At 44.3% G+C, this 21,629-nt stretch overlaps 1 protein-coding gene, 1 non-coding gene and 1 pseudogene across 3 annotated transcripts; 1 reads left to right on the forward strand and 2 right to left on the reverse strand.

Moving 5' to 3' along the window:
- Positions 1-4,724: 4,724 nt before the first annotated feature.
- Positions 4,725-7,746, reverse strand: LOC105715491 (small ribosomal subunit protein uS12-like; annotated as a pseudogene).
- On the forward strand, positions 6,899-6,972 carry TRNAN-GUU (transfer RNA asparagine (anticodon GUU)). Its single transcript has one exon. It is a non-coding gene; the product is annotated as a tRNA-Asn (tRNA).
- Positions 7,747-8,374: 628 nt separating the features above from the next.
- LOC105715307 (low affinity immunoglobulin gamma Fc region receptor III-A-like) lies at positions 8,375-17,656 on the reverse strand. 2 transcript variants are annotated; one of them, XM_021667377.2, is made up of 5 exons: positions 17,259-17,656; positions 16,606-16,626; positions 16,016-16,270; positions 12,684-12,941; positions 8,375-9,821 (listed from the first exon to the last, which is right to left on the reverse strand). In XM_021667377.2, exons 1-5 carry the CDS (start codon positions 17,296-17,298, stop codon positions 9,634-9,636), a joined length of 762 nt encoding a protein of 253 aa, XP_021523052.1. In that variant the 5' UTR covers positions 17,299-17,656; the 3' UTR covers positions 8,375-9,633. The 2 variants fall into 2 exon arrangements, with proteins under 2 accessions (XP_021523052.1, XP_012305015.2); XM_012449592.3 differs by having other exon boundaries at positions 16,016-16,273; positions 17,259-17,440.
- Positions 17,657-21,629: the final 3,973 nt, after the last annotated feature.

Below are 21,629 nucleotides of genomic sequence, written 5' to 3' on the forward strand. Positions count from 1 at the left end.
TGCGTGCTTAACCTCAGTATCATAAACAGAAGACACTACTAAAACTGCCCGGGAAACGCATGCGCTTTGCTTCTCTCATATATAGTTTTTTTTTTTTTTTTTTTTTTTTTTGAGACGGAGTTTCGCTCTTGTTACCCAGGCTGGAGTGCAATGGCGCGATCTCGGCTCACCGCAACCTCCGCCTCCTGGGTTCAGGCAATTCTCCTGCCTCAGCCTCCTGAGTAGCTGGGATTACAGGCACACGCCACCTTGCCCAACTAATTTTTTGTATTTTTAGTAGAGACGGGGTTTCACCGTGTTGACCAGGATGGTTTCGATCTCTTGACCTAGTGATCCACCCGCCTCGGCCTCCCAAAGTGCTGGGAATATACAGATTTTTAAAGTGTACCTCCTGGCTGCGTTGGTGGTATAGTGGTGAGCATAGCTGCCTTCCAAGCAGTTGACCCGGGTTCGATTCCCGGCCAACGCAAATCTCGTTTTTTTCTTTTATGGAAAACTTTTCTGAGCGGGGCTGCAGCGGTGTAGTCGTTTTATGCCTCAACAAAACTGCAGCAATACTTCACTTTCTGTACTCGCTTCCTATCTTTCCCCTGGCTTCTTTGTAAACCTAGGATTTTTTTTTTTTTGACGGGGTTAGATTCTGATGCTTCTTTCCTCCTTTCCTTCCTTTGTAAACTTTCAACTCTTGAGGAATCTTTGGGATCATTTGAATCCTGGGATGAGTCTTAGCCTCCGAAAAGGGCTCTTGAAGTGTCTTTACCCGCGAGGTTCACACGGTAGCCACGAACTACTGAGCGCTTGAACTTGGCTAGTTTCTCTAAGAAACTGCATTTTCAAATTTAGTTTTAATAAATCAATTGAAATAAATAAAATTAATAAATAAGTGGAACATTCTAAATGGATACTTAATAATTCAACCATTGGAGAAGGTTTCAGAGCATTTGGAACAACTTACCCATTGAATCTACTTTTTCAATTGCAAATTTTATGAAATCTAAAAACGGATTTTTTTTCCGATGAGAATTTCCTTTCCTAGTTGAAATGTGCTGTCTTTAAGTGTAAAATAAATACATAGAGATTTTGAAGACTAGGTAAGAAAAAATATATAACCAATCCATATTTTTATACTGATTATATATAATATTTTGCATATATTGGGTTAAAGAAAAAGATTTGTTATTAAAATTATCACCTCTTTCTTTTTACTTTTTAATGTGACTATTAGAAAATTTAAAATTACATGTGGGACTCAAATTTTTATGTTTCTATTGCAGTGTGCGGAGTCTGGAGAATAAAAGCATAACTTTGCTAACAGCCAGCAACTTCTGCTCCAAGTATGCTGATAGTTTAGAAATATCCTTTTCTAAAAGAAAGTGCAGCTCCAGTCGTCCTCGTTAGTATAGTGGTGAGTATCCCCGCCTGTCACGCGGGAGACCGGGGTTCGATTCCCCGACGGGGAGATTGTAAGGTTTTTTTATTTTTCTCTTCTGCTTCTTCCAGTTAAGTAAAAAAAAAAAAAAAAAAAAGAATAGTTACAAGTGCTTAAAAATTCAATTAAAATCATTAACATATTAAAAAGAAACACAAACTCCAGTCCCAGTTAGCTACAATCCCTTTTTAATAAATTCCAGTCTTGATTTTAAACCTAGTTAGCTCCTAAAACTTCTTTTTCTTAGATGGCTTGTGTTAATGTTTAGGCCTTACATACTCAATGCTGTAAGCCAAATTGTTTCCTCTCGCCTAAAGGCTATCAAGCTCCAAATGGTAATGCAATAAAACCACGCATAAATACGCCTTTCTTCCAAAAACCCTTCAACCTGACCCCAAATAAACCTTAGCTGCTGCTCCCCACACGACAAAAAATAGTCAAAAAAATCAACACCCAATCTCCCTAACAGCAGTTAGTGTCTCCACTCCTAAGGGGGACTGAAAGGAGTTAGTTAGCAAGGAGTGGGTCTCTGGAGAGCCTCCAGCCCACGGGTCAGTGCCGCATTCTCACATAACAAAAAGGCAGCCTGGGAAAAAGTCAAGCTTCGGGCACCCATAAGGGAACTAGCACGGGAAGTTGTGCCTGAGAACATGCCGGTGGCTGCACAAATAGGAGAACCTCTGACTTAACGAGATTAAAAACTTGCACAACCCTCCAGCGAACTCAAATAAGGGAACAAAGCCTGGCATAGAAATGCCTTTGTCCTTTGTATAGTCCTCGGGCTCTCGGGAAAAAGTTTCTTCTTTTTCCTAGGCAGAGGCACAGTAAGCTCCAGTGGGTTCCAGTAAGCACTCTCCTTTCCTTTTTTAAAACTGTTAAGTCCAACCTCTATAATAATCATCACTCAGTCCCTAATTGGTCCTGGCCTAAGGTCCAGGCCAAGCTTTCACTTCAGCTCTTAATAGGTCTAGGGCCAAGCTCAGCAGCCTCTATAAATCATCACTTCAGCCCCTAATTAGTTCCCGGCCAAGGTCCTAGGCCAAGTCTGAGAGGCAAGCTTTCTCAGTAGTCCGTGGCCAAGGTCCCAGGCTCAGCTAAATGACACATTCTCCAAAGCAGCCCACAGACTAAGCACATTCTTTCCCCTTTCCAGACAACCTCTAAACTGGCCCATAGTAAGCAACCCATTCGGGCCTCCCTCTCTGCTGGCAAAAAGCTCAGATGTACTAGAGTGAGAGTTTGATTCGCAACTGAGTTACATGGGAGAGGGGCAGGGATTCAATTGTCTGGGAATCAAACTCCTTTGATTATTTCCCAAAAAACTGATCGTCATTAGGTGACTTGTGGTCTCAATAAGTTGAAACTTTTTCCTAACGTGCTGTTTATGATACTGAGTTCTTTGTCATTGGATCAACTAACAGCAATTGTATTCACAAATTTTCTAACCTTTTAATATTGTCTGAAGGTTTCTGTATCTGTTATCTTCTGTTATACAAAAGTCATTTATTGGAATGACATTTATAATTAGATTGATCCTAACCATTCAGGCTGGATGAGGCAACTGTGTGATGATTAAGTCCTTGGGCTCTGCTGTGCTTCCTGTGGTTGAATCTTGGCTCTCTTTGTTTCAATTTCCTCATCGGTAAAAGAGGATAATGATGATAATTATAATTTTCATTTTTTTTTAAGACGGGGTTTCACCATGTTGGTCAGGCTGGTCTTGAACTCCTGACCTCAGGTGATCCACCCGCCTTGGCCTCCAAAGTGCTTGGATTACAGGCGTGAGCCACCACGCCCGGCCGATAATTATAATTTTCAAATGGATTAATATATAAACATATATTACAAACATATAAACATTGCCAGGATGGTCCCTGGCAATGAGCAAGCATTAATTATCCTTTTTATTGCTAAAATGAATGTTAATGCCTATAGTGGGATGATGTTTGAGATTTTAAAAAGTCTTATTCTATCAAATGGAGATGAAATTCAACAGGAATGGGAAGAAGGGACATCTGCACCTCAGCCACCATTTAGCTCCAAACCTCCCTTACGCTCTCATCGGCCCCACAGCCCCCATCCTGTAACAAGAGGATCATCTGTACCAGTGGAGGCCACATCATCTAGCTTATGCCTTCAGTGTAACCTGTTACTGCCTGCCTGCTCTCCCTGATATTCCCTGACTCTTAGTACTAAGGTCTCATGGAGGCTGCAGTCCCACAAGCAAGAAGAACCAAAGGGTAGTACTGACTGGTAGAGGCTAGCCACAGCCGTGTGGGGCCAGATTGACACTGGGCAATCACTAAGTGGATCAGGGCTCAGGCTCTCCTGTTTTGGGAGACATGTAGGGACAGGGACCTATAACCAACACCAGCCATATCTGGATTCAGTTAGCGCTTCAGGTTGGGAGGCACTGAGTGACTTTTCTGGAAGTGGCCACCTACAGTTCCCTGTGGCCAGCCAATGTATGGAGGCTGGATTTTGGGGATGTCTAGGGAAAGCCAAAAGCAAAACCCAGAAGATAATTCTTTTTGTGGAGGAATTAACAGATATAGCACTGACCAATCAGAATAGTCACTGGCTATACATTTCCCCATTATAACCGTATTCACTGCATTCCACAAATTGCTTTTTTTTAAATTTCCAAATATATGAAGTATTTTAAAAGTTATTTTTGTCATTGATTTCTGAGTTAAATTCCTTATGTTCAGAAAATGTGCTTCATGTAGTACTGTTCCGTGATATATGTTGACACTTACTGGCCTTTGCCAGGCACAGTGGCTCAAGCCTATAATCCTAGCACTTTGGGAGGCTGAGATGGGTGGATCTGTACCAAAAATACAAAAATTAGCTGGGTGTGGTGGCACGCACCTGTAGTCCCAGCTACACAGGAGGCTCAGGTGGGAGAATTGCTTGAACCCTGGAGATGGAGGTTGCAGTGAGCCAAGATGGCACCACGCACTCCAGCCTGGGTGACAAAGACTCTGTCCACTCCCACTCCAAAAAAAAGGTCTGATATATTTGAATTAATTTCACCACCCTGTTTTGTACTTTTGACCTCAATTTTTCTATTATTCTTTTAAAATTCTTCTTTTTTTCTTTCCTGCTTTTGGATTGCTGTCACGTACATGTAAAATGAAGCATAGAAAACATACGTGCATTCACAATCAACTGGAAACTAATAACTTTTTATTTCTGCTGTCAGTCCAACAATGGGGATAAAGCACAGAGTGGTGGTTCTAAACTTGAACTTCACAGATGAACAAAATTTCCCTATAATGTTGGTTGCTGACTGGGCAAGGTGGCTCAAGCCTGTAATCTCAGCTACTTGGGAAGCTGAGGCGGGAGGATTGCTTGAGCTCGGGAGTTTCAGGCTGCAGTGAGCTATGATCATGCCACCACACTCCACCCTAGGTAACAGAGAAAGATCCTGTCTCTAATAACATCAAAAAAGTTGGTTACTAGTATAGGGTTGCCAACTTTTCATTTTGCCAAGTTAGGAAATTCATAAAACAAATAGCCGTGAAAACTATCATCTGTCCTTATAATTTTAAAAAAGAAAGGACATTTAAAAACAACTTTTTTTGGCAAATGAAAACTTATTACTATTGGGTTTTCACCATTAAAACTGACATTCTTGGGCTTTCTTCCTTGCTTTTGATAGGGCCAAAAGAGAGACACTGGTTACTTTAACAACTTTAAGGTGGACTCCAGGAATATCACCAACAGCAGGATCTTTTCCACCAAATCCAGCAACCAGAACTTCATAGTTTTTTTCAATAAAGTTCAAGTAACCATCATCAGGTACAAAGGCTGTGATTTTCTTGCTGTTCTTGGTCAGCTGGACGCTGGCACACTTCCCGGTGGCAGAGTTGGGCTATTTGGCTCCAACCTCTACTTTTTCCAGCTCAATTCCCTTTGGATGAGAATCATCTCCAAAAGGGCTGGTCTTCAGGGCTGTGCCCAAATAGGCTTCCTTGTACCTTTTACCATGCCACTTCTGATCCAGTCGGTGACTACGGAGCTTCCAGGTGGTAGACAGTCCACAACACTTGCCTCTATTGCCGACTCCACAGGTCTGAGCAGACGAGCAAAAACAAAAATTTTAACTATAGAAGAAATGACTCTAGGCCTGGCGTGGTGGCTCATGTCTGTAATCCAAGCATTTTGGGAGGCCGAGGTGGGTGGCTCACCTGAGGTCAGGAGTTTTAGACCAGCCCGGCCAACACAGGGAAACCCCGTCTCTACTAAAAATACAAAATTTACCCAGGCGTGATAGCGGGCACCTGTAATCCCAGCTACTTGGGAGGCTGAAGCAGGAGAATCGCTTGAACCCGGGAGGTGGATGTTGCAGTGAGCCAAGATCACACAACTGGACTCCAGCCTGGGCGACAGAGCAAGACTCCATCTCAAAAATAAATACATACATAAATAAAAGACTCTAAAGGTCATTTGGCAAATTTATTTATTTATTTACTTATTATACATACAATACACATATGTGTATTTTACATAATATATAAAAGTGTACACATAAACATATGCACATATAATTTCTGCATATGCATATCTATGTTTGCGTATCATTTCACTGAACATCATTGAAAGCTTCCACCTGCATCTAAACTGGAGTCCACTGATGAGGGAGGATGGCAGTGCAGAAAGAAAAACGCTTCTGTGTGGAGGATACGGAGGGGGCCTGGGTCTTGGGCAATTCAGAAAATGACTTTTTAGACCCAGCCCTGACCAGGTGCCCTAGGTCGATGATGGTGGAATTAGGGGGCTCTGTCCTCAGATATTTGGATCTGGATATGTCGGCATGAAAGTCCTTAAGTTGTAGGCAACTTTTAAAAAATATTTTTTAGTTTTTATTTCCAAGCTGAACACCATTAACTGGAATATTACAGGCTTTTTAAGCTCCGTGTTTTGTCTGCATGTCTAATATGCCGGTAGAAACCTTTCAAAACAGCGAGGATTGAAGAGTAATTTTGTAATACCAAACTCCCTTACTTAGATAACACATTCTGCTGGACGTGATTGGACACATAAAATATTTTTAATGTTCACGATAATAAGCTTATTATGAGTCAGCACTAAACGTGTGCACAGGCATACATAAATTGTCTACAAGGGCAAAAAAAAAAAAAAGCTCAAAGTCGTACTTCTCTGACCAAACCAACTGAACCCCCGAACCCACAGATAGCATCCATTTTTGATTCCCCACAGACCCTTTGTTCCTGCATCCTCTTCTGCTCTCCTTTTCTCAGCCTCTTCTGGTGGAAGCTCCAGATCCACGCAAGTGCTAGCGCGGAAAAAGACCTGCCTAGCTCAGAGCTATGAGCGGCGCCCTGGAACACAGAAAGCTGATTGTCTTACAGATTTCAACATCAGTCTATTTTTTTGAAGACGTAGAACGCTGAGCATTTTCTCTTCAGTGAAGTGACTTGGCAGCGAAGTTTGTTAGTGCCCGTCTCTGTGGCGCAATCGGTTAGCGCGTTCGGCTGTTAACCGAAAGGTTGGTGGTTCGATCCCACCCAGGGACGAAGTGATATTTTTGTGAACCTCGGGCTTTTGAAACCTTGACTGAGAAACCACTTCCGATGTTAAGTGCTAACCGCGGGGAGCTCTGACAGCTGACCCCCGCAATGGGTGGTTCCCAGTGTCCTCTTCCGCCTTAATGCGGTACGGGTAGTTTTGAGGTATTTGGTTTTTCCGATTAGGGTTGCAATTAGAACTTTTAGCTGCTTAGCTGCTGCAATTATGTTTTAAAACTGACAAAATTTACCGACCAAAGGAAGAAAGTACTAAAAATCTCAAAACGAATTGTTTATCTTTCCACCAAACCTGTGCCTGCCTTGCCTTCCTATTTCCTAACTCAGAAAACGGGCACTATGTGTGAAACCTGGTCCTTAGTCATGCGGCGTCCTACTGGCTGACAATTCCTGGAGAGTCAACCTCCTAAATACCTTGTTGATTCGTCACCTTCCTCTCCAGCCTCACCGCGTTACATCCTCATTGCTCCCTTTGGGTTACTGCATCTCACCTTGCCCCTAGATGGCTTCCTGTTTTCAACTCTCCCGACCCGTCCATCCTTCAAGAAGTTGCCAGAGAATCCTTCGAAAATACTGTAACAGTACAAACCTGATCTAGTTAAACTTCAAGGTGTTGCACGGTCTGATACAATCTCCTTAGTTTGGAAGGCAATGCCCTTTATGATCTGGCCCTGAAAACTCTTTCCCCTCCATCACTGATGCTGTAAACAACAGAACCGAACGGCTTTCTTGAACTCACACTCTGGCTTTCGAATCTTTGCCCATGGACCTTGGCCCTTTCTCTTCTTCTTTGCCTGGCAAACTCCTACTCATCCTTCATGACCACAACCCCCAAATCAAGCCTCTTTTCTGCAGCTCTTTCTTCACTCTCATCCTATTTGTTTTTCTCATTAGAAATAAAGCTTCCCCAGGGAATGACCCTGTGTTGTTCATCTGATATCTTCAGCACCTGAACTCAAGCTTGCACGTTGCCGGTAGTAAATAAATGTGAGCTGAATGTCCAAGGTTTCCAAATGCACTTGTCTCATGTCTGAATCTTATCTAATATTTAATTTATGTGTGTACTCTAGCTTGAATCGTCTTGGTATATAGCTCATAATTCATACAATCAGGCTGACCCTTTAGCTCTGCCAAGGCCTCTACCTACTGCGTAGCTGTGCCTTCTCCTATCTGCCCTAATGCTCTAAAACACTCCAATTGCTATTCACCCTCCTATCCCATACTTCCCGTAAGAAGCCCCCTTCACCCAATTGTCTCAGCAAGCTGGCTAATTTTGGAAAGCAAGCTGGCTAATTCATATGAGTTGTGGTGAGATGGTTGCTGGGATGAGGGGATGTTTTTCACCAGTCCAAACCAATCTCTGTTACAGTCTTGGACAAAGGGAAGAAGAAAGGATTTTATCATTTATAGTTTATTACCATGGTTTTCCCGTCTTCTATTTAAGAGTAGCATGCAAGATCTTGTAATATGCTTTATTCTAACAGAGAACTGTTGTGCTTAAAACTTCCAAAACAGGAAGAGACAGCTAAAGCTTTCTTTCATAAGCAACAATTGCCATCTCCATCCCCACCTCATTAGAACTGACATGATGAAGGATTTGAAAGTTTCATAATTTAACTCAGTGAAGCTCAGTAGTACATTTAGTATTGGTTATCCAACATTTGTTTAATAAATGAAATGAACAAAGCTACACCACAATTATGTATTGAAGCAGAAAGGGTGGTTTTACAGTCCCTGCCCTTACCCTCTAATTCTTACTACTCTGGCCAAAAAAAGCATGTTCACCTCCTGCGCTTTCCTTCCTGTGTGCTCGTGGGTGGCTCTTTCTTCTCAGGCTTTCCCACTCTGACGCTGAGATCGTTCTGTTCACTTAGCTTAACGTGGGAAAGTGGAGTACTTTTGTTTCCACCCCACCCCTCTCCAATCCTCAGTCTCCTTCCTAGGACCTTTTCTGCTCCTAGCATTTAGAGGGCTCATCACTATAACTTGCAGATGGTTCAGTTCTGATAGATTCCCCTGGAAGACTCAATTCTACCTCACCCTCATGATTGCCCGTTAATTCCACAACGGCTAATGTTCTAGGAAGACAGCCTTATCTATCTCTGGGTGCATGGGGACACCTCCCTTAGTCTATCCTGCACTACCCTGCTCTTTCTCAGCCATCCTTTCATTGGTCCCACTGAATTCCCTGGATCCCCAGCAGCTCCCACACTCTGTACGGCCCTGCCTCAACCATTAATTCTACCTATTCATTTATTTAGGAATAATTATTTTTCTTTTCGTCCCCCATAAACTGGGTAATTTATAATAGGAACAGTTTTTACATGTTTCAACATTACCGTCCGTAGCCTGTGTCGTTGCTTTGCTGTGAGAGGGAATGGTTGGGACAGAAAAAGTGTGTAGCTCTGAAACTTCAATTCCTAGGGATGCAGCTACTCACTGGGGCTTCCCTGCTGGCACTTGGAGATCATGGGCCTTTCCCTTCCACTGGAGACCAAGGAAGAGTCGAAAGCTGGGTAAGGGACTTGGGCTCTGAGTTCTATGTTTCCTGCTGCTCGTGGAGAGGCCTAATGAGGATGATGGGGTTGCAAATCCAGAGAAAGGTTCAGAGACGCTGCTGCCACTGCTCTTATTACCCCCATGGGATGGGAGTCATTTCTCTTGAGGGTCCTTGCTCCATTTAAATTTATGGTCCTTCCAGTCCCTTGTTGAGCTTCGAATGTTTCTCTTCACAGAGAAATACAGTCCTGTGTCCACTGCAAAAAGGAGTACCATCACCAAGCAGAAAGAGACTTGGTATCCAGGCAGAAAGACTGGTGATGTGGATGACATTGTCAAATCTATTAGGAGAAGTGGAGAGAGGAAAAAAAGACAGTCACTAAGGCAGATATTTGGAACAAACAATGAGGTCACCAGCAGAGAGTCTTTGACAACTGCCAAGAGGCAAGTGGTAGGAATGGCGGGGGAGTCTGGGGGAAAGCCTTGTTCCTCCCGTTAGCTCCTGATCTTAGTGCTATCTGAGCAGAGTACAGCTCACCAAATGCTTAGCAAAGGCTTCCGCTTGTTTGACAGAGATGTGACAGAGCCTTAGCAAGTTAGGTTGTAAGCTGGGTTTTGTGTGACAGTTAAGAAATTGTCAGACAATGCTATTGTCTAGAAACTGGGACAAATTTGTTGATTTTGCATTTCAATTTTTTAAACTCTTGATTTTGATGTATTTTCAAACTTACTATTTTCAAACTTAAAAAAATGACCAGAGGCCGGGCACGGTGGCTCATGCCTGTAATCCCAGCACTTTGGGAGGCTGAGGCGAGCAGATCACAAGGTCAGGAGATCGATACCATCCTGGCCAACATGGTGAAATTCCGTCTCTACTAAAAATGCAAAAATTAGCTGGGTATGGTGGCACGCGCCTTTAGTCCCAGCTACTCAGGAGGCTGAAGCAGGAGATTGCTTGAACCCGGGAGGCAGGAGGTTGCAGTGAGCCGAGATCATGCCACTGCACTCCAGCCTGGTGCCTGGCAACGGAGCTAGACTCTGTGTCAAAAAAAAAAAAAAAAGCCCATCGATGATAGATTGGACAAGGAAAATGTGGCACATATACACCATGGAATACTATGCAGCCATGAAAAACGATGAGTCCGTGTTCTTTGTAGTGACATGGATGAATCTGGAAACCATAATTCTCAGCAAACTGACACAAGAACAGAAAATCAAACACCGTATGTTCTCACTCATAGGTGGGTGTTGAACAATGAGAACACATGGACACAGGGAGGGAAGCATCACACACTGGGGTCTGTTGGGGGGAAATAGGGGAGGGACAGCTGGGGGTGGGGAGTTGGGGAGAGAGAGCATGGGGAGAAATGCCAGATATAGGTGATGGGGAGGAAGGCAACAAATCACACTGCCATGTGTGTACCTATGCAACAATCCTGTATGTTCTTCACATGTACCCCAAAACCTAAAATGCAATTAAAAAAATCACAAGCTTTTAGCTTCTCACAGCTTGTTTTCTTTTAAAGAGATGATGTTCAAGGTTATGCAGTATTCTTTTAAATGTTTATATTTAAAATAAAATCTCTCTTTGTGCTAAAAAAAAAAACAGAATAGTACAAAGAACTCTCATACATCCTCATTTACCCAGATCCACTCATTATTTACAGGTTACCCCATTTGTTTCATTCGCTCTCTCTTTCCCTAACCACTTGGGAGTATTTACTTTCAGTTTCAAGTGTAACGAAATCATTTTTGTACAAATTATGGCATTGTAATGTCAAAATCTCAAAAGATGTTTTGCTGCCTTTCTACATGCAAACTGTTTACAGTGTATGTCTTGGACTAGCTACAGATAGAAGTTGTGTGAAACTGGCAAGTCCAGGCACACCACACCAGAGCTACAGATAGAAGTTGTGTGAAGCTGGCAAGTCCAGGCACACCACACCAGAGCAAACTGTTCACAGTGTATGTCTTGGACTAGCTACAGATAGAAGTTGTGTGAAGCTGGCAAGTCCAGGCACACCACACCAGAGCAAACTGTTCACAGTGTATGTCTTGGACTAGCTACAGATAGAAGTTGTGTGAAGCTGGCAAGTCCAGGCGCACCACACCAGAGCTCTGATTCTGGAGGCTGGGATTGTAGGATACGAGTGCTTGTTCAAATCTTTTGCTTAATGGTTAAATATACAGGCTTTGAAGTGTCTGATGTGACCTTAGGGACAACGTATTTATTTATTTTTGCTCCTCAGTTACTTGATCTGTAAAATGGAATCAATATTACCTATCTCATGTTGTGAAGGTCTTCTATGATAGCCAAACCAGGTGCATGTAAAGAATTGTTTAGCAGCCGGGTGGGTGGCTCACGCCTGTAATCCCAGCAGTTTGGGAGGTCGAGGTGGGCGGATCAAGAGGTCAGGAGTTTGAGACCAGCCTGGCAAACATGGTGAACCCTGTCTCTACTAAAAATACAAAAATTAGCCAGGCGTGGTGGTGGGTGCCTGTAATCTCAGCTGCTTGGGAGGCTGAGGCAGGAGACTCACTTGAACCTGGGAGGTAGAGGTTGCAGTGAGCTGAGACCTTGCCATTGCACTCCAGCCTGGGTGACAGAGTGAGACTCCATCTCAAAAACAAAAACAAACAAACAACAACAAAAAGAATTGTGTAGCACAGAGTCTACCACATTGAAAGATGCCCAATAAATGCCAGCTTATCTTTGTTACAGAAGAAGAAACTGGGGTTTAGAGAGACTAAGTGGCTCACCTCTGGTCAGACGGTTAATTAGCTGCAGAGCCAGACCCCAGGTTCTGGGCTCTTTCTGTGAGGGGCTCCTGCCAGTTTGTATCATGGCTAAAAGGCTTGAATAAGAAAGACGCCAGCATAGGAACCTATGACCTCGCGGGTGTGATTAGGGTAAGGAAAGACAGAGGTATTTATTGGGGAGGAAATGTGACTTCTGCTCCTGCGGTCACACTGCAGAGTGAATGACACCTCTTAGCTATCCCAAAAGAATGGACTGAAACAGAGCTGCAAACCTACCCAGCAATCATGGACTTTCAGGGACCTCCTGCTGATCACCAGGGGGGAACCACATATGAGGAAGTGGGTGTAAGAATCGGGAATCTCCTTCCAACTCATCTTCCCAATGTGAGTGCAGGCTCCACACACAGGCATCCCTGGACATTCCAGGGTGGCACATTTCTTACCTTGAATAACGGTGATGTTCACACTCTCTGAAGACACATTTTTACTCCCAATAAGCCCCCTGCAGAAGTAGGAGCCGCTGTCTTTGGGTGTGGCTTTCGGAATGTAGAAGTCAGAATTCTGATGAAAATACTTCTTCCCTTTGCCATTCTGTAAATATGTGACCTTATGCAGAGGAGTGCTCCTCCAGCTGTGGCATCTCAGGTGAATACGGTCTCCCTCCTTGTACATCCACTGAGAGGCCTGGAGCAACAGCCAGCCTGAAAGACACAGAGACACCCCAGGCCCAGGAGGCCTCAGCTCTTGGTGCAGAGCTTTGTGAAGGGGCCATGTACCACCCAGATCCTGGGACATAAGGGAAAGCCAGATTGGGAGCCAAACCTGCATAGCTCCCTTTGGGGAAGAGCTGATGGGTCCCTGCAAGAGAACTCAAGTCACACCAAGACCTTTGTCTAATGGTGAAGAGGAACACACACACATAAGATCAACACAGAGCAGCGGGAGTAAGTGATGCCGTGAGAACCAGTGCCGGGTATATCTGCAGGATCCTTAAGTGCTAGACTTAGATTTGCTGTGGCAGGTAATAAGGGCTCACAGCAAGTTCTAGATCAGAGTAAAAAGTACATTTGAAAATGATGATTTGCCCTATTAGAGAAAAGGTAGATTTCAGAAGGTATAGACAATTGAAAGACTCTTGCAGCAGTCAGGAATAAGGTGACGATGGCCATGGAGTGGCTGCAGAAATTGTGAAAGAGAATTCAATGTAAACATCAGGGAGGGGAAGGACATGGCAGTGCTCAGTGTGGCAAATTTGTGGTTTCTGAGGTGTCACGGGGCCTCAGTGAGACCATCTTTATTACTGAGCATGGCCTTCAAGAGAGAAAATTTGTATATCATCAGAGCTTTTTCTCACATCATCAGATTTCCCAAAGAGAGGACATGAAGTCGTGGTTGGGAGAGGACCTGAATAATTTTTTAAAAATGATATTGTAGATAAATATTATAATAGCGTAAGAAAATATTCATGAGACAATGTTAAGTTAAAAAAGCATAATACTGAAAACACTTTAAAAAGTACTATGCACAGAATAAAAGAAGGATATGCACTTACATATTAACAGGGGTTTTCTCTGAAGGGGTGGGACTGAAGGACATTTAAAATTTCCCCTGTTCGCTTTTATATATTTTTGAAATCGATCCCAAATGACTTTTGTGATAAGAACAAAATAAAATTTACCGTCATTTTATTTTTTATTTTTTTAAATCCACATTCTCAGGTTGAATTACTATAATTTTAAAAATCTACTACCTGATGCTAAACAAAATTGGTAGGACATGTGTTGGTCATGATTCTCTACCACAAAGATTTGCTAAACAGAAAGTAATTTTTATTACCTATTAAGACATATCATTTATCAAAAGAAGCCATGTGCCTATCGATCCACTTTTTCAGCAGAGAGATGAATCATTATTAGCATAAGGTCATGGTTAGTATATAGTCTGGTGGCCTTCGGAAGAACATTCTTGGTCCAATCTGTCCTGTCATGGACTCAGTGAATGTCCACATATATATTCCTTCCAGTGATATTTCATCAAGCACTCACTATGTATGGCATACTGTGTGGACTGGAGATACCCAGATGACTAGACATATGGTTCTCATCCTTAAATAATCTACAGTCTAGACATAGAAACACAAATATTCAGAAATAATCACAATACAATATGATGAGTGCTACAGCAGGCTAAGAATAAAGGACTGCAGGGACAACTAGAGTGGAATAAAGTCATTCTGCTTGAAAGAAGTAAAAAATGCTTCTCAGAGGCAGACATAAGTGAAACGGGTCCTAAAGAACGCTCGGAAGTTTACCTGGTGAAGCTAATTCTCATGGTCACAGTTTAATATAGCCTTGATTGGCTATACTTCTAAAGCCAATTTCTAGAGCGAAGTTCAAGGCAAACTAATAACTCCTAGAACTGATTTTTCTATTGCTTCCTCTTGGTAATTCCCCATTTTATTTGGTTGTAGGTGGACATCTCTTACCTAGCTAGAAAAGGACATTCCTTCTTGTAATCTGGAGAGTGGAGACCGTGTCAGCTGGGTGGTACAGTCAGAGGCAAAGGGGCCACAAACATTATTGTTTAGTTTCAGAGGCTTAGTTCCGCGAAGCTCTCTTGCAGATCCGCCTCTTTCTGCCCTTCTTCTTCCAAGCCTCGTTGCACCCATAAACATTGTACAAATGGAGCAGTCATGGAAGTAGAGTTAGGTTTGCGGGTGACACTGCAGGGACCAGTCTATGTGGTAAGATTGCAGGGACACCAGGAAAGACTCCTGCCTTCAAAATATTCCTCCTACCTGTGTCTGATGTCTATATTCTTTTAATAGTACACAAAGACTTTCATTGCATGATTAATGTGCAGGCTGAACATGTGCATACCGCCATTGGAAGAGATATCACATTGCCAAATTTATGCTTAAGTATAGGTTTGAGTATGGCATTGATTGGGAAGTCTATGGTATTAAATATTTTTAAATTAAAAATAAAATTAAAAAGTAAAAATTATTTCTTTAAAAAAAATGAGTATGGCATTGATGGGGAGAGAGAGATATGATGCTAGGCCATTAGGATTGTGTTGGGAGGTAGCTTAGGCTATTACATGCCCGAGAGTGAGAAGGAGATTGAGGTCCTAAAACCAAATTCATTAACTTATTCAATAAATATTATTGGCGTGGTGGCTTATGCCTGTAATCCCAGCACTTTGGGAGGCTGAGGCAGGTGAATCACCTGAGGTCAGGCGTTTGAGACCAGCCTGACCAACATGGTGAAACCCTGTGTCTCCTAAAAATACAAAAATCACCTGGGTGTGGTGGTGGGTGCCTGTAATCCGAGCTACTTGGGAGGCTGAGGCAGGAGAATTGTTAGAACCCAGGAGGCAGAGGTTGCAGTGAGCCAAGATTGTGTCACTGAACGCCAGCCTGAGTGACAGAGCGAGACTCCATCTCAAAATATAAAGTAAATTAAAACAAACAAATAAATAAATATTATTGAGCATCTATGCCATGGCCTACCTTTCAGATGGCACATTCATATTGTATGCATTTCATATGATTCCTGGAATACGGCAATGCAGCAGTCCTGTATCCACTGTCTGACAGGCTTTGACATTTTGCTTGCTTAGAGGACTACAACTCTGACACCACTCAGTGGGACCACAGATCATCTTATCTTAGCTTTTATCTCTAAGAATATCACCTCTGGCTCTTCCCAAGTATTTCAGGGCCCTTTATTTCACCTTTTATTGGTGATTTTCCTCTTCCCCTTCACCAACTCACCAGTGTGGACTTCTAGCTGCACTGGGTCACTGCGTATGGAGAGGTGTGTCTGACACCTGTACTCTCCACTGTCGTTGACTCTGACAGAGGCAATGAAATAACTTGAGTCCTGGCTTGAGATGAGCTTCCCATTGTGAAACCACTGTGTGGAATTTTCCTCAGGAAGAGAGGCCCCCCGGCACTTCAGAGTCACACAGTCCTTCTCTAGCACCCTGTTCCATTGGGGCTCCAGGGACACCACAGCCTTTGGGAGATCTTCTGAGGAGCCAAGAAAATGTGGGGTGAGGACAGGGAGAGGAGCAGGCTCTACACTGGCATTCCCAGGGAGCCTCAAAGCCAAAATGAGCCCATTGTAAACCCATGCTTGGTGACTCAGTCTTAGAGCATCGTGGTCCCATTTTTGGCCTGTTCAGTATCTTGAGGAAAACTGGCCAGAGAAGCATAGGGCCAAGCCCTGCTGTGTTGGAGGAACTATCCCTGCGAACCCCACATCAGCATTTTCCCATGCAGCAAGCATTTCCCAATATCTTACGGCCATCACCCCCATATGTGCCTCACTGAGTCAATCTGAGACCATGAAGCTGACTCACCAGCTCGCATGCCAGCTGAAACTGCAAGAAAAAAGAGTGAATCAAATATTAAGTAGGAGCAGAGATCAGAGTGATTTTAAAACTCCCCTGCCCTCCCCTGCCCCAGGAATCAGAATATTTCTGGTGGAAACCTCTTGTTATTTGCTCTCTGGTTTGCAGCATCCATGGCTCCTGCCCCACTGTCAACCCAAATCCCTATTTCAACACTGTTCCCTTTCTCCTTGCTCCCTGTGCAGACTCACAAATTAAGAGTATAGGTTGAATTTCCCTGAACCAAGCCACAGAAACAGCCTCAACCCACATCCCCACAAGAAAGGGAAGAAATTAACAATCATAGAGGAAAACCCTGAAATGTCAAATTGAAAGAGACAGACCCTAGGGACCATCTAGTCTAAGCTCTTCAATTCCACATAGAGATTCTGAGACCGAGAGGGATCAAGTGGCCCACTCCTGAGCATGCCCCAATCGGAACCAGCATTCTCCTCATTTCTAGCCTCATCTTGGCTTGTCCTAGGAGCTCAATCCAGGGCTATAGATGTGGTGAGGGGTCCCAGGTCCCTTGGTGGGAGTCCCATCCCTTGCTTGAAAAGAGGTCTGTGCTGAACCCAGGGCATTTAGAACTTCTCCCTCAACCAGGGAGACCCTTGACTTACCTAGAAGTAGCAGAGCGGTTGGGAGGAGCAGCTGCCACATGATGCCACACTGGAGTGAACAAGTCACCACAGTTATCTGGAGCCCTAAAGGGACCGAGCTGACTGGACAGGAGGAAGTAAACAGGCTTTCTCCTAACCCCTCCACCCGTCACCCACCAGGTTCCTTTTCTTAAAACGTCATCTGACTTGTGAATCTGGTCTGTCAAGTGAGCCCCACCATAGGGCAGAAACAGGAAGGAAAGAGCCTGGAGGCGAGATGGGTGGGTCTGCCCCCTTTGCTCCCCAGAGGTCTGCGGCTGAGCATCTGGGGGCACATGCACAATCTGCCAGAGTACCCTCAGCCATCCCAGGATGATTGCTCCCATCTCCTGGGTTTGGATCCACTCAGCACCAACAATGGGACAGCATGACCCTGGGGATGAGATTCAAGGCGAGAGGAGCATTCCCTGAGGGCTCTCTTCATTCCACCTCAGAACTTTTCACTCTCCTGCCTGGCCCAGACCCATCTCTCTCCAGCTGAGGGCCTGCCTGCAGAAAGTGGTCCTTTCGAATCTTCAGACCATTAGCCGTGTCTCTTCCTCAGTATTATTTCTACCCATAGTTTCTTTCAAAATTCAAAATGCATATGCTCCGGGATATGTAATCCACAGGTGCCACTGACTTTTTAGGGTGATTTGATCATTAGATTCCCAGGCTAGAAGAAATCCAGGTAGAGGAAGAGAAATGGGTCCTGGGAGAACGAGTCACCAGTGAAAGGCTGAAAGGGGCCGGGCGCAGTGGCTCACGCCTGTAATCCCAGCACTTTGGGAGGCCGAGGCGGGTGGATCACTAGGTCAAGAGATTGAGACTATCCTGGCCAACATGGTGAAATCCCATCTCTACTAAAAATACAAAAAAAAATTAGCTGGACATGGTGGCGCGCGCCTGTAGTCCCAGCTACTCGGGAGGCTGAGGCAGGAGAATTGCTTGAACCTGGGAGGCAGAGGTTGCAGTGAGCTGGGATCAAGCCACTGCACTCCAGTCTGGCGCCTAAAGACCGAGCGAGACTCTTGTCTCAAAAAAAAAAAAAAGAAGAAGAAAAAGAGGAAAAAAAGAAAGGCCTAAAGGATCGCAGAAAAGGTGGGGGTGGGGGGCGAGGACAGCAACTCTTTACCTTCGCTGTTCCCCTGGTCCTGGGGAGCAACGCTAGTGCAGTTTACCTCAGGTCCCTCGGGGCCACTGGATCTGGGCTGGTCTGCCAGGCTGGTAGCCAGGGCTCCAGGGCTCCTTATCATAAAAGATGGAGTGGGGTGGCCAGGAAGCGGGAGGGGTGTTAACCTCTTCTCTTCCCTCCAAATGCTCCCCCATACCCACGCATTGTTTACTCTTACAATGGTACGGGTCCCAGACAGAAAATCAGATGGCTCCGCTTGATAGTGCCACTCCCCCGGGGGGTTCCTGGACATCTAGGACAGGTCTCATCTGGCTTAGAAAAGCACAAGAGGTGAGCAGCAGGCAGGTGTGGGTACCTGATGCTTGTCAGGGGTGGAATGGAGGCAGGGGCTGGCACAGGTGCCCGCTGACCTTTGCTTTGGACGAATGCTCTTTCTACACCAGAATCACATAAAAACCACTCCCCAGGTTTTGTTTTTTGCTTGTATGTTTCATTTGGCTCCTGGGTGGAGTTAATTGATCCTCCCATTGCCATCCACGCACCCACTCCTCTCCTCCGACAGTCTTGCAGCAGCCCCTCCTCCACAGGCCCTTGGATTAGACGCCGGGATGGACAAGGGTAATGAACCAGCAGCCGTTCTAGTGCTCCTTCTCAAGTGATTCATTTACATTTTGCAAAATCCAGACAAGTATTTGGAAACTGAAAGTTCCTCGCTGAAACACTTCAGATGCTTATCTGGGAAACCTAAAGCAGAAACAACGCCTTCAGGGCTAAGGATGATCTCTGAGGCGAAAGGTGGGTATCTCTCAATTCGCTCCGCTTTGCAGATATCCAAGCGGCTTTCTGCCATGTGACCTCTGATGCAAGGCCTTCACTTTGCTTTCCTTCTTTGAGGTCTTGTTTGCTTATCTGACTCCCTTTTGTCTGTGGCTCTCCATGGAGGGAGGAATTCTTAGCTGCCAAACGAGTGGGCTAGATAGGAAGAAGAGGAGAGAGCGCGCAGGAGGAGAGAAAGGGACCGCGACAGATTGCGAAGCTTTCAGGGGGTTTTCATCAAGTCGTTGTTGAACAATTCTCAGAGTGCTGTTGGAGTTGTAAGGTTTAATTTTACAGTGATGGATAAAATGCAAAATTTTGGCTTACTGTAATCCCAGCTCTTTGGAAGGCCAAGGTGAGGTGGAAGGGTTGCCTGAGGCCAGGAATTTGAGACCAGCCTAGGCAACATAGCAAGACCCTGTCTCTACCAAAATAGTAATAATAATAATAGCCAGATGGGGTGGTGCATGCCTGTAGTCCCCACTACGCAGGAGGCTGAGGCAGGAGGATCACTTGAGCCTGGGAGTTAGAGGCTACAGTGAGTTATGTTCATGCCACTGCACTCCAGCCTGGGCAACAGAGTGAGACCCTGACTCTTGGGGAAAAAAATAAAAAAGCGAAATTTTTACAAAAGAGCAGATGGTCTTAAGATATCTTATACTGAAGTGTTTGTCTTGTCTTCGTGTTTGCTTTTATTCTCTTTCCCTTTTTCTTCCCTCCCCTCCTCTTCTCTCTTTTTCTCATTGGAAGGCCAGGCACAGCAGAAGTTTCTGACTATGGAGGTCAGTTGATTGTCGTCCCCTAGGACTTATAATTTCTTAAGGGGAGAACATCAGATAAGTATCTGAAGTGCTAGAGGGACTGTGAGAGTATTTGTGAAACGCTGTGCATGCACAAGAAGACAGTGGCTAATTCCATCTGGGGGAGGAGTGTGCATGGAAGAGAGAACACTTCAGTTAGGTCACAGAAGATTCGGCAGGAAGATTTGTGAGGGAAATAGGCATTCCAGGCCAGAGGAGCAGCATGAGCAAAGACTTGGAGTGAAACAGGCTGCTGTGTTTGCAGAGCTGGGTGCAGTTCCACAAGTATAGTGAGGACTACAGAGGGGGAGCACAGGCTCCAAAAGGCTTCAGATGTCTGGGTCTCACGTGAGTCTGGGTGAAATCCCAACTCCATCACTTATTTAACCTTCTAGGCCTCAGTTTCCTTATCTGTAAAGTGAGGCTAACAGTAACGGCACTCATGGCTTAATGAGATAATGCAGATAAAACTGTTGGTTCCATATTTGGTACCACACCTGCTGATTCCTGCCGATTGTAAATGCAAGATGGGAGGTTGAGACCTTCCTCAGCTTTCTAAATTAGGTTGTGACCCCCACCCTCATCCCAACTCCTTTAGGAGCTCCTGCTGCTTCTTTGTAAACTCATCGCATTTGTGGACTGAAAGGTCTTGGAGGGCAGGGAATCTATTCACCTGTTTACCACTGTACCCTCAACATTTAGCACAGGGCAGACACATATCAGGAACTCAATTAATATTTATCATGAAGAGTTTTGTATATTAGGATAAACAGTACATATTTTATTCTAAAAGCTAATGGGAACTAATAAAAAGGCTTTAGGCTGGAGAATCACAAGATCTGTTTTACATTTTATTTTATTTATTTATTTTTTAAAAGACAGGGTTTCACCATGTTGGTCAGGCTGGTCTTGAACTCCCAACCTCAGATGATCTGCCCGCTTTGGCCTCCAAAGTGCTTGGATTACAGGCGTGAGCCACCACGCCCAGCCAGTCATTTTATAAAAACGACTCTGATAGCAGTCCAAGGAATGAATTAGAGGGGAGAGAGATAGAAGGCAGACGGAAAAGTTGGAAGATTATTTCAGCATTCTAGTTAAGAGACAAGAGCTACTCTGTTTAACAAGTGGATATGCAATGAAAGTGTCTAGGGGAGAAGTTAGGAAGGAAGAGTGGACAAGACTTGGTGAATGATTGGCTATGGGGGTAACTAGGAGGGAGAGGTCTGGGTGATGCTCAGATTTCTAATTTGAGTGATGATAAGGAGGATGGCAGTACCTTTCATGGACAAAAGAAAAATGGGAAGATGAGCAGGCGTTGGGAGGGAGAAAGTGATCTCAGCTTTTGATGTTATTGAGTTTGAGGTGGCTGTGAAGATTTCATGTGAAGATGGCAGTGAGACACATAGCCCTGGAACTCAGAAGACAGGTCTTGACAAAAGACACAATTTAGGAGACACCAACACGGCTGAGGTTTCAAACTTCTGACAAAAGCTTTGGGTCCTCTCCCAAGAAAAGATGCAAATATACAAATTATGTTTCCTATAATTTAAGAAGCTCTATCTGAAGCCATCCAGAGATCCCAGGTTAAGATAAAGTATGGAT

This window comes from Aotus nancymaae, unplaced genomic scaffold (genome assembly GCF_030222135.1).
Source record: "Aotus nancymaae isolate 86718 unplaced genomic scaffold, 86718_ANA_hifiasm-v0.15.2.pri h1tg000108l, whole genome shotgun sequence".
In the NCBI taxonomy this organism is placed as follows: Eukaryota; Metazoa; Chordata; class Mammalia; order Primates; family Aotidae; genus Aotus; species Aotus nancymaae.

Coding starts and splice junctions, on each gene's coding strand:
- LOC105715307 (XM_012449592.3), bottom strand. CDS start 17,298: ATGTGGCAGCTGCTCCTCCCAACCGCTCTGCTACTTCTAG. Junction 16,274..16,605: donor TTCAGCTGGCATGCGAGCTG/GTGAGTCAGCTT, acceptor TTGGCTCCTCAG/AAGATCTCCCAAAGGCTGTG. Junction 9,822..12,683: donor GAACATCACCGTTATTCAAG/GTAAGAAATGTG, acceptor TTCTCCTAATAG/ATTTGACAATGTCATCCACA.